Source organism: Triticum aestivum, chromosome 5A (genome assembly GCF_018294505.1).
Source record: "Triticum aestivum cultivar Chinese Spring chromosome 5A, IWGSC CS RefSeq v2.1, whole genome shotgun sequence".
NCBI classification, from domain to species: Eukaryota; Viridiplantae; Streptophyta; class Magnoliopsida; order Poales; family Poaceae; genus Triticum; species Triticum aestivum.
In genome coordinates this window covers 652,323,564-652,336,217 of record NC_057806.1, presented here as the reverse complement: position 1 = coordinate 652,336,217, position 12,654 = coordinate 652,323,564, and the positions used below count along the sequence as shown (strand labels likewise).

At 50.2% G+C, this 12,654-nt stretch overlaps 2 protein-coding genes and 1 long non-coding RNA gene across 4 annotated transcripts; 2 read left to right on the top strand and 1 right to left on the bottom strand.

The window, feature by feature from the left end:
* Positions 1-1,142: 1,142 nt before the first annotated feature.
* LOC123105654 (uncharacterized) lies at positions 1,143-4,229 on the top strand. Of its 2 annotated transcripts, none has more exons than XM_044527757.1 (4): positions 1,143-1,680; positions 1,781-2,966; positions 3,086-3,232; positions 3,346-4,229. In XM_044527757.1, exons 1-4 carry the CDS (start codon positions 1,624-1,626, stop codon positions 3,801-3,803), a joined length of 1,848 nt encoding a protein of 615 aa, XP_044383692.1. In that variant the 5' UTR covers positions 1,143-1,623; the 3' UTR covers positions 3,804-4,229. The 2 variants fall into 2 exon arrangements, with proteins under 2 accessions (XP_044383692.1, XP_044383690.1); XM_044527755.1 differs by having other exon boundaries at positions 1,150-1,680; positions 1,778-2,966.
* A 4,756-nt stretch (positions 4,230-8,985) lies between these two features.
* On the top strand, positions 8,986-12,654 carry LOC123105652 (uncharacterized). Its single transcript, XM_044527754.1, has 5 exons — positions 8,986-9,376; positions 10,157-10,248; positions 10,386-11,201; positions 11,617-11,767; positions 11,844-12,654. Exons 1-5 carry the CDS (start codon positions 9,232-9,234, stop codon positions 12,491-12,493), a joined length of 1,854 nt encoding a protein of 617 aa, XP_044383689.1. The 5' UTR covers positions 8,986-9,231; the 3' UTR covers positions 12,494-12,654.
* On the bottom strand, positions 9,989-11,820 carry LOC123105653 (uncharacterized). The gene is made up of 2 exons (XR_006450966.1): positions 11,589-11,820; positions 9,989-10,228 (listed from the first exon to the last, which is right to left on the bottom strand). It is a non-coding gene; the product is annotated as an uncharacterized lncRNA (long non-coding RNA).

Genomic DNA, 12,654 nt, shown 5'->3' with positions numbered 1-12,654 from the left:
AGGATGCACACAATCAAATTATTTAAAAAAAGAAACAATGATCCACAACAATAAACTACAGTGATGGTGCATTTGCGTTTCAAAAGCCATATGAATTATTACCTCCCTTTGGAAATAACTGGTTGAACTGAAACCACGTCTAGAGAGTATATCAACAAAAACTTGCTTCAAAATACAAATTAAATGATGTATTTTTCTGTGATGTATAGGCCCAACCTTTTGTTGTGTGTGCGTGAGGGAGACGTATATGCCTACAGGGAAATCCTTACGGAATGGATCTACATGGGTACGTGGAGTGCTAGTACGAATTCAGGGAGTGATTAGTTAGAATCCACAGGAAATCAGTAGGGTCCTGGGCCGCTGGATTCCGCCGCCACTCGCTCACCTCTCGGTTGTAGCCGCTGCTCCGCGGCGGGGGCGCACCGGTCGCCGCGTCTCCCCTTGCAACAGCTGGCGCCCCGCCACGTCCACTGACGAGCACTGCATCGACGCACAAACAACGCTGCATTGTAGCTTTGGCAGCGCCGAGGAACCAAGCATCCCAGCAACTGCTGCATCGCTGCTCCAGCAGCCGTCGACAGCGCTGCATCGGAGCACCAGTGCCTCTCGGCAATTCTCGCGAGCATTGCATCGCAGCCCCGGCAACGCGGTTGAACGGTGCTGCATCGGACACCGGCGCGTCTATGCGGTGTCACGAGTGCCGCATCGCAGCACCGGCACCGTGCACCGTCTATACGTCTTTCCTTTATAACTATATATATATACTGAAATCTTTCGCCTTAATTAAGCTTCATAGCACTAGTCTTGGGCCGGGGAGGTTTCTGCCTCAAGGAAACCGCGGGTGTGGGCGACTCCTCTGAATTCTCAATCATCCATTAGTTTTTGAGACTGTTTGTAGAGTAGTTCTTTCTTCATGCGTCAGTCTCTTGCTGTGATTCTGAACTGGCGGTTATTCACCAACTTCCTTTTCAAACAGAAGTGGTTACACAGTGCCTGGACGGGAAACCAAGATCAGTTTCTCACCCAATTCACTGCCCCAATCGTGCTGCAATTCCCCCCTTGTCATTTTCTCCTTCTCGAACGGGAACGAACGGCCCCAGAGAAATTCGGAGAGCTGGCACAACGGATCCGTACAGCGCATGAGCGTCTATTTTGTACTCCCTCTGTAAACTAATATAAGAGCCTTTAGATCACTATTCTAGTATTCTAAATGCTCTTATATTAGTTTACGAAGGGAGTAGTTTGTTTGTTTGTTTGTTTGTTTCCTCTGTTTGTTTCTGCTGTTGCGTGAATCAATTTCTTTTGTCCTGCTGCTGCAGCGGTTTGACTCCAATCAATCAGTCACACTCTTCCAAAACTGCTGATTGATTTATTGATTGATGATGCAGTGCTGCTGCTAGCTGCCAAGACGACTCCTCCGGCTCTTCCCGGCGTCCCAGGTCACTCTGGCCTTCCTCGTGGCGCCCCCGCTCCGTCGCGCGCTGAATAATGGGGCCTGGGGGCACAGGAGCACGCCATCTCCGCGCCGTCGCTGCTGCCGCGGAGAGCCTCTCCCATAGACAACGGCTAAGCACATGATCGCAAACACGCTCTGTTTTGGGAGCTGATCGGGATTCAGCGGCCATGGCCAAGATGAGCTGCTTCTCCATCCTGCTCACCGGCCGGAGGCAGAAACGAGTGGTACGTGTTTGAATGGTTCTGTCTACCTGTGAGTTTGGAACTTTCGATCGGTGAAGCTTGGTTGCATGTTTTGATATTGTGTCTCTACTCTGTTCAGCAGGTTGGTGATGCCGACAAGGGTGGTGGAACTGAGAGCGATCGCGCCACGGTGAAGCCGGTGGCGGTGGAGTGTACTGACGCGCCGCCGGCGGTTGCCGCTGCCATGGTGGAGAAATGCGGCGACAAGATCGTCGCCGATGTGGTCATCGTGGTGGCGCACAAGGGCGCCAGTGAGGTGTCGCCAGCAAGATCGGACAGTCTGTCTGACGACATTGATTTCGAGTTCCACCCGCAGCACAAGTCCGTCGGCTTCGACGTCCAGGGACCGGAGAAGCATGCCACTGGCACCGTGCCGGACGCGCGTCCGGTGGCCGCGAGCGCCGGGGAGGAGGCCGCGACGGCGGTGGTGGAGGAGGCTGCGGCAGCGGAGGTGGAGGTGGACCCGTCGGCGAAGCTCAAGCGCTCGTGCTCCAACATGGAGACGAAGCGGCCTGGCCCGAGGGACTCCCCGGGCACGCGGGTGCGGTCGCGCTCCTACGGCGACCTGCCGGGCGACCTCCTCGTGGTCACCACCCCGCGGCGCGCGCACGAGGCGAGCCCCAATGCGTCGGTGAAGACGTCGCGCACCGCCGACGGCGTTATGCTCAAGCGGCGGTCGTCTAGCCAGGTGTTGCCGTCGCGGAGCCGGAAGCTGTGGTGGCGGCTCTTCCTCTGGAGCCACCGCAACTTGCACCGGCCCTGGTCGGCGCGCCCAAGCGACGCTGGCACTCCCCGCGGCGGGTACACGTCGGACACGCTCGAGGAGCCGGCCGACCGCAAGAAGAAGAAGGCGATGGTGGACGAGTCGCCGGCGCAGCCGCCATCGCAGAACCAGTGGGTCGCCTTCTGCGCCGACCACTCCCTGAGCGACCGCGTCAGCGACTGGGTGAGCAGCATCGACAACAGCGGGTGCCTCCGCATCGCCGAGGAGGAGGACGACGGTGGCGACCAGAGCATGGACCTCACCGACGACCGCGTGGCGCGTCCGCGTCCCATGGAGGCCGGGGAGACGTCGGGTAAGGGGGGCCACGGCAAGCTGGCCAAGCCGTGCGCGGCGGCGGACGACGTGGCCCAGGCCAACAGCATCGTCCAGTCCCTCAACGGCTTCTCCTCCGTGGCGCACATCTCCGGGATGGGCCTCAAGGTCGTGCCCATGATCGCGCCCTTCTCCAACCTCCGCGCCGTCAACCTCTCCGGCAACTTCATCGGTAAGCACAGCACCGCCGTCCGGCAAATACAATCCAGCAATGTCAGTTGCTACTGTACCAGACAGTAGCACTTTCAGACATGCTGCTGCTGAATTTGTGCTGTTCTGTTCGTCATGCAGTTCATATCTCCCCCGGATCGCTGCCGAAGGGCCTGCACACGCTGGATCTGTCGCGGAACAAGATCGCCAACGTCGAGGGGCTCCGGGAGCTGACTAAGCTGCGCGTGCTGAACCTCAGCTACAACCGGATCTCGCGCATCGGCCACGGTAATTCCCAGACCTGGGGTTCTTGCATTGCACTGCGCTTCTTCAGTAAATCCTGCTTCTGCGAAGCAACATTTTGTGTACAATCCTGCTTATGGATGTGGGTGATGGATCAGGGCTGTCGAACTGCACGGCGATGAGGGAGCTGTACCTGGCGGGGAACAAGATCGGCGACGTGGAGGGGCTGCACCGGCTGCTGAGGCTGGCGGCGCTGGACCTGGGCTTCAACAGGCTCACCACGGCCAAGGCGCTGGGCCAGCTGGTGGCCAACTACCACTCCCTCCTGGCGCTCAACCTGGTGGGCAACCCCGTGCAGGCCAACGTCGGCGACGACGCGCTGCGCAAGGCCGTCACCGACCTCCTCCCGCAGCTGGCCTACCTCAACAAGCAGCCCCTCAAGCCGCGGGAGGCGGCCACTGACAGCGTCGCGCGCGCGGCGCTCGGCACGGGAGGGCGCAGGAGGGGGGCGCCGCGGCGCCTGAGCCAGAGCCCCGGGTCGTCGTCGTCGTCGTCGTCCAGGAGCAGGTCCAAAGGCAGGCAGCACCACGGCTCGAGCATGACGGCAAGGAAGTGAACGATGATCAACTCTTCTTTTTACTCCTAGAAGAAGAAGGAAGGAAGGCCTCGGCCCCGACGGCAGAGGACACTGCCACATTGGTATCCATCGGTCCTCGCCGGCCGCTTCACGGAGCGTCGCCGCCGTCCTGCTGATCACTCTGGGAGTTGTGTGGACTCGTAGATGGTTGGAAATCATGCGTTTGGGAGCATCCAAGGTGTATATTATTTAGCCCCAAGAAATTTGCGAGGGTTTGGAGTTTGCCATAAGAACTACCGGTACGGAAGGAAGCACTGGCGTGGGTTGGGCGACGCTCTCGGACAAGAAGGGTGAGACGTCAGTTGTCGTTGAGGGCATTCGGTTGCTCTACCTCTTCGACGGATATTAGCATTCCCTTGAGAACGTGAACTTGGGGATACATCTATGTCTCCATCATTTTGGTTATCTCGCTGCTTTGTATTATACTCTTTCCGTCCGGAATTACTTGTCGTAGAAGTAGATGTATTTAGATGTATTTTAGTTCTACGTACATCCATTTCTGTGACAGGTAATTCGGGACGGAGGGAGTACTAGATGACCGGTTGAGCCAAAGGGCAGAGTCCCGCTTGAAACCATGAGTGCTTTGAAAATAATTGGACTGTTAGTAACTTTGGTGTGAGGAACTACTTAGGCTACCAACACAAACTCTTTTAATCAAAAAATAATAAGGATTTCTCTTTACAGATATATACTTAACGTGCGCAATTTGTGATCAATCACATTTTCAAAAATGGAATTGGAATAGTTGTTAACATAGGTAACACTTTTCAATTAAGATAGCATATGACAATATATAAATGAAGGTTTGGTTCTTCTTAGGGATTCACCAACTATTAGTGCACACATACACAGACCCAACAAAATATTTCTTCACTAGGAACTAGCTACATCACACAGAGAGGCTCCATCATTCGTGAAATCGGATTCTTTGTGATATGAATATGTGCCTTTGGTATGGAGCAGACAAATTGATTCACGAGTAAGCCAGTCAAGGTCAGCAATAGCATCACGAGTAAATATGATATTTTTGCTTTATCTTTTTGTTTTGCGGGGAATATTTTTGCTTTATCGGGAGTCATTCTCGATGGCGAAAATTAACCGCCTCTAGAAGATCTTGTACAATTACCAGCATATGTTATAAGGATCTCATCATCCCCTCCTGCACGAAGAATTTCACTTTTCAGAAATTAATCTTAAGGTCAGACAACAACTCAAACATGTATAGTACTATCTCCGTCCTCGTCTTTTTCGCATTTTGTGCAATTGGGGAGGAGATTTCACCGGGGGGAAAGTTGGGTGGTGATTAAATATGCGTCGGGTTCCTGGTCCAGGTGTGAAGTTGATCCTCCACAAGATGACAGCTCCTTCATGTGAATCTTGTGCGAATGTTTCCGTGCTCCAAATAGACAGTCGGATAGTGATATCACGCCGTCCCGTTCGTCCGGTTGCGACCAGAAAACCTTGCTTAACACGTACGGGTAGGAGTAGGATTTCTCAAGCCATTAGTAGATTGGATTGGATTACGCTAGCATGCATGCTACCCTGTATACAGTTGTGTAGGCAGTTCAGAGTTTTCGGATTTTTTTGAATTTTTCTGTTTTTTTTAATTTACTGTTCATTAGGTGTAGATGAGTCTGGGCATCGAAATGAATCTTCGTTTCAGAGACTCTTTTGCTGTGTATGTTTTCGAGTGATAACGCAGCGCAGAGACTGAAACTAGGGACTCAAAGTCCACTTGTTGACGGTGCAACGGTTGAGTAGTCTCACGGCCGCGCGCGACCGGGCACCGGCTCTTGCTTAATATCAGCGGGGCGTGTCCAGTGATCACATGAGCACGTTACGTTACGTACGTGGAGTTTTTTTTATGTGGAAGGAGTGGTACAGAAAATATACTACGGATTAGGAAGACCAGTTGAGTTGTATACAGCGGAGACAGAGACGACCTGCATGCGAGTGTGAAAGCTCAAACTTGGGACGCGCGAGTAGAGTAGCCAGGAGTATTAGGCTGGTCACAATGGGCAAGAACATAAGCTAGTAACTTCACACTTTCCTAGACTATGTTACTACCTTCATAGTGGGTGGGAATATTCATATAGTGTCATGCAACGATGTATTTATTAGGTTATAGACTCATTGTTTTTTGGAGTGTGTGATGTTCCGGTAACTTAGCTAGTTACCACAAGCACCTCTCTCTTCATTAAATACGTGCCACATAAGCAAAGTTGTATTAAAGTGTGTGATGTTACTCCTAAGTTCCTTCCCACTGTGACCGGCCTTAGGTGCCGGGTCGTGGTCGACCGCAGCCGACTTCCAATTTGTTAGTAATACAAATTCCGACGCGCGTCGTTTGGTAGCGTTCGTCAGCACCGTCCGAATTATGTATGCACTTGTCCTAATCTCGATCGATGGGGCGGGAAATTTCTACTCCTGCGCGGGCGGTTTCGAAAACCAAAATTTGGAGCGTGGAGTACGTATTAGTTAAATCGGTCAGCTGCACCGGCCGTGTGTGTATATCTAGGAAGATCAAACCGTGCTATACGTACGACATTTCACGTACGAATTCTGTCCGACGGACCAGATCCAACCGTAGTTGGATTCAAACTCCAGCGACGGCTGGATGTTGCATCGTACCAAGTCGAACAAGTCATAGTCGTACGTGTAGTAGTTTCGATTCTCAAATTTCAGTTTCGTCCTACCTATACAAGGTCTCCCCTCCTCGCGCGAAGAGAAAAACAATTCTACCATACGTGAGATATTTCATGCATGGATCCATCCATCATGGTTGCTTTAGTATTCACTACCTTCCGATTATTGTTTTTCCTTAAAAGCGTTACATTGTAGTACTTCTACTTTTTCTTTCGTTCCAAAGTGTATTTTGGTGTTCTATCATGTATCATGTATCAGCACTGGTCACTTGATGGTTGGCAATTCAACATTTGCTCGGGATCTGTATATATATGTGATCATTCCGTATCAGGATTGTTCCGGTTTCCCGGCACCTTCCGCGACGACCAGCCCGGCGTGGAGGCATATGTACAAATAACCGCGATCGAACCACGTGCACGCGTATGTACAAATAACCGCTGCTTGTGAATATACATACACCTCCGACGTGTTTGGTTACCTGCATAGTTTTTTGCCTCTTTGCATATATATGTGTCTCTTTTTTTTCTTTTGAACAACAACCACACATTGCATTAAACATGGGATTACAACGTCTACACACGTGAAAGCCATACAGGACTACTAGAAAGACCGGTGACATGAAGCTAACCATCGCCCACCATCGATCACCGTCACCGCCGGAGCATCACTGGGACATAGAGGAGGGTATCCACCATGCCCAGATCTAGTAGAGCACCTTTGCAGACATGGCCGCTTTTCGAGCCGAAGAACTGGCCGGCCGTTAATGAGGAGACCGGGGCAATGTGGCGCGTCGGCCAGGAATCATATCCGTGTCCACCAAATCCCGACACCGGTCTCTTTACTCGACATGGACGTGTGACTTGGTTGGGGCTGAGTGAGCTAATACAGGCCCAAGACCATGTTGTGCATCAGGGTTTTCCTAGCGTTGAGTTGACCAGTTGAGTTGTATACAGTGGAGACAGAGACGAGTTGCGAGTGTGGATGCAGTTCAAACTTGGGACGCGCGCGAGTAGAGTAGCCAGGAGGTGCCGGGTCGTGGTCGATTTGTTATTACGTATACGACAATCGCCAGGCGCGTAAGTATGGAGCGTAAACACGACACAGCACGTCAGCACCGTCCTAATTATGTATGCATCTGTCCTAATCTCTCGATCGATGAGGCGGGAAATATCTAAGCCAGAGTGCACCTGCGCGCGCGGTTTGAAAACCGAAATTTGGAGCGTGGTTCTATCTAACTACATGTAGGAGAGTACTAGGAGACTAGGTAGGAGCATTAGTTAATCGGTCAGCTGCACCGGCCGTGCATGTGTACGCCTCACCAACAAAGATTTGCAAATCTCAGTTTCGTAGTACATTGTCTGGAAGCTTCGGGGCATCGGGAGCCGTGGAAAGTGTGATCATTTGGTTAACAATACATACACTCCACTAGCACCAGTCAATTCATTTGGTTGTTTGGGCAACTTGTCTAAAAAAGAAAAGTTGTTCGGACAAATGGAACTAGCCGAAACGAAGGCCACCGGCTCCATTGTTTAACCTTTTTATTTATTATACTTCCTTTGTTTCTAAATATTGTCTTTCTAGCCATTTCAAATGGTTACAATATACAGATGTATGTAGACATATTTTGCTTCGGATATTTAATTTTTTTTAAAAGACAAATATTTAGAAACGAAGTAAGTAGTACGATCACTTCACTGTCATCCCTTCCCTTCTCTTCCCGTGGACAGTACACACTACAGACACTATAATTAATCAATTGCGTGCCCGGGCGACCGGCAGGGCAGGCACCGTACGTCGTTGCCGGCCAACTGTTGAACGCTCCCCGCCTAATCAAGTACTCCTCCTGCTATGCTTGATTGGCGAGATGGGCGGACCACGCAAGAGAGACCGGCCGTGTCAAAAGGAGCAGGATCCCCTGACGTACGGCCCCCTAACGTGGGGCCACTGACAAGTGGGTCCGGGCCCATACGACAGTGTATGGGCCGTACGTCTGAGGAGCAGCGTCCGTGTCAAACGACGATGAAATTGTTGCACTGATCACTCGACGGCTGGTTGCTCTCGATCTTTATATGACCATTCCGTACCAAGATTTTCGCTTTAAAAAGATTTTCTTTCTTTTCCCCTCGAAAAAGAAAGAAAGATTGTTCCACTTTTCCGGCACCTCCCGCCCCGCTACGACCAGCCCGGCAGGGGAGGCTTTCCCAATTCGGACGATGCGATCGGACCACGTGCAGGCAACCATCGCCCAGTATTGCCACGTCGTCCATGTGAATGTGAATGTGATGTGAGCCAGTCTCACATTCTGGACTCTGGACTCTGGACTCTGGACTCTGGACTCTGAACTCTGAACTGGCTGGCCAGAGCGCTTCACAAGAAGCAGCAGACAAATTTCGCACTACTGTCACCAAAAAGAAAAGAAAATTTTGCTGTCAGCACGGGCCCACGCGCAGGGAGGGCAGGGGGAGGGGGTACAATAATGAGACAAGCGAGGATGCCGGAACGTGAGCGGAAATCCACGGGGGCGCGAGGCCAGAGGGCCGGTCGAAACAAAAGGGCAGGTGCGGAATTCCTTGCGCGCAACCGCCCGCTGCCGCGCGGGCGCAGCAGCGCAAGCGCCGCCACCCGACGCGCCTCCCTCCCGGATTCCCCTCCTTCCCCGACGCGACCGCCCCAAATCCAGCCCCTCCGCCTCCCCGCGCCGGCTCGCTCCCTCAAATACGCTCCTGCCCGCTGTCTCTGCCTCGTCTCTTGGCGGGCCAGGATGATGGGCGGCGGCGGCACCCGCGGGCGGCGGAGGTGGACGCAGCGGTCGTGCCGGGCGGGAGGAGCGGGCGGGGTCGTCACGCGGACGGTGGCGGCGCCGGAGGATCGCGGCGCGAGCGCGGCTACGCGGCGGAGCGCTGCAGGTTAGCGTCCGGTGTACTGCTGCTTAACTGTAATTGTCGTGCGCTTTGGATTCCTTGTCGTGTTCCTGGTGCTTGCTTTTATGCCTGCCTAATTCGTCGTGCTGTTTTCGGTCGATTTCGCTGGGCCGTTTCAAACGGATGTTGGTTGCTAGTTAGATTGCTTCCGGAAATGAATGGAGGCTTGTTAAGCTGTTATGGAAATTAGTTGCTTGGTTGCATCGCTTAATCAGTTGCTTCCAGGACATAATCAGGGAGAAACCATGGAAATTGTAATTATTACAAAATAAAATAAAATACAGGCATCCTCTGTTTAGCGTTTGTCCCAGGAAAACAAACAACGAGCAAGAGATCATGCAAGATTTCTGAAGAACTGGTCCGTCTGGAAAAATTTAAACAACATCATACTAGTGTAGAGTAGGATAAAACTTGCGGAGCGTAGGGGATGAGGACGAGTCAACGTCAGTATGAGCCAAACTAATATCGCAATTCCCCTTTATTTTTTTCGTGCCGATTTAGATGCGTACTCTTGACAATTCAGATGCGCGAACAATCTAAACAAGTAAGCAAGCAGAAGGATCCAACTTAATTTCGCCGTCCCTTGCGACGCCTCTGTAACTCTATTATATTTGGTGGCATGCGTATGCAACCATTTTAGATCGATGTGACTTCGCTTGCGTGCTGATCTTTGAATGGTTCTTGCTATGCATCAAAGAAAATAAACTACCATAAAACAAAGAGGACTGCTTACTTTGGAGTTGACCTCTTCTTGTTTTGCTTCAGGGTTTGCTCATGTGGACAAGCAGCAGCGTCTCTACGGACTATCATCACAAGATTCCACAAGTAGCAGTAGATCTACAATAATAGAAGATTTTGTAAGTTGTTCACTTGCTCGCTATTCTTCGATCAACAGTATATAGTATAAAATTTCTGCTACTTGGAAACATTTTATATTCTTAAACTGCTCCATTGTTTGTTGCTTTTCGTTTCTGATTTCTTTTTCTTGATGCAGCTTCATTCGGATTTATGTGAATATAAGCGTAAGAGGTCCAGCGGCAATGCTACAAAATGCCTTCCTAACCACCATTCTCTGTCATCCATGATGTCAGAATCAAGGAATCATAGTGCAGCAACTGAAATGCCGGCAGCTTCTGAAAAACCTTCCTTTTCATGGCCAACAGAGAAGCAAGTCCCCGACAATAAAAAACTTTTTCCTGCCACCAGTACTGTGTCGGATAATGGGTCGCCCTACCGTCCTAAATTTCATCTTGACAGAGGTAGGAACAATGCAAAGCAGACTCCAACACCCAAAGAATCCAGTGGCATGTGCAGTTTCAGTTATCAATTAGCTAGAGGTGCTGGAAGATCTGATTCTATGAAGATGGGCCCTACAAGTGCAAAGTGCTCCCTTGCAGAGACAATGTCGATGTTACGTCAACGGCGGTTTGGTCGCAGTTACCAGAATCAAAACCGCATCGGTGCATTAAATCGGAGGCATAAGAACACACAATCTGGAGGAGCAATCAACATGGTAAAGAAAGAGGAGACTTATAATCAGTCTGATTTGTCAACAGGAAGACACTGGCAAACTTTGTTGGATAATGCATTAGTTCGAGGGAGGTTACAGCCACTCAATGAGGAATCACCTGAACAACTGTGGAGCTGTACAAACAGTGAATCTGATAAGGCGATATGCTTTTCCTCCGGTGGCAGCATTGATGGTTTGCAAGTATCTTTTTCAAGTGACACTAGTGACACAAGTGATAACTCCAATTTATCTTCTCTGGGTACAGTGTCAAATGATCAGTGGAGGATGTCCTTCAAGAAGGTAATTACAAAAGAACTATTCGTAATAATACTGATCAAATGCTTCACCAGTAACTCATTTAGTATCTAGGAGTATTTTCTTATGATACTATGTTGCATAGGAGCTTTGGTTATTTTACAAGTCGGTAGAATTAGAAACATAGGGCAGGTTTCTGTTTGCAACTTGTTACTCTACACGACCTGCCATAAGTTTGGTTCCTTTCACTTTTGGTTACTTTTTATAAGTCTGTAGAATCAGAAACATGGGGCGGGCTTCTGTTTCCAACTAGTTATGCTATTTACTTTCACTCAAAATAAGCTTACTACTAAGCTATCAATTGTCAGTATATTAGTAGAAACTATTTTATCTGTCTTCTAATTTTGCTTTAGCTCAAATATGGTAGCTAACCTGAGCCTCTTCTTCTGTTGTACATCAGGTACACTGTCCACTTGCTGCACGGATAAATTATATCCCCCGAGCTTCCTGCAAGGAGATTGAGCAGGCAAGCCCTGTATCTGTTCTTGAATATCCAGCTGGGGATTTTTCTGATGCTGAAAACATCAAGCAGGATACAACAGATCCTGATGGTCAGCTATCTTGCCATTCAAATGTTTCAATCATTCTTTTCTGTAGCTAATAATTCTGTGTTACTCTCCAATGCAGCTCCCCAGCTAAGGCATGAGCTTCCATCAGAAGAAAATATTACCGAGGTAGCAGTGGATGCTGCAATTAATAATTACTTGTGCTCTGAGATGGAGGCTACTGAAACTGATGAAACCATACAGCTGGTTGAAGACACCCCTTGTGAATTTGAGGACGAAGAGGAAAGAGAGTTCTGCTACTTGCTGGACATTCTAATTGCTTCTGGTATTCATGGCGTTGAGGAGGATCAGCTGTACAAGGTGTGCCAGTCCCTTGATTGCCCTGCAGGCTATGACGTGTTTGACAAGCTTGAGAAGAAATACAAAAAAGTGGCTCAATGGTCAAGGGCAGACAGGAAGCTCACCTTCGACATGGTAAACTCCATACTGTCGGAAATTCTTGCCCCATGTTTGGACATGCACCCTTGGGCAACTACCGCGAGGAATATGGCGCCAGCGTGGGGCTCAGAGGGCCTGTTGGAGAAATTGTTGCAGGTCTTGACTCGGCGGCGAGAAGAACTTGCGCCAAGAGTGCATAAGAAGGAGAAACAAGTGTTAAATCAGAAATGGCCAGATTTGGCAGATTACATCGAGAGGGCAGGTAGGGATGTTGAGAGGATGATAAAGGATGATCTTCTGGAAGAGCTGGTTCTGGAGTTGATGTCCAGCTAGTTGCAAAGCTACTGCTGGAGTTGGTGTCAGCTTTCTTAGGCCCAAGGAGGTTACAAAGTTGCTGTAGGAGTGTAGGTCATTGCTTTCTGTGTTAGGCCAGGTTGATCATCGGTTGTACGGACTATTTGTTTCTTTGGTCCTTAAGGTCAGAGTTCCCCCAA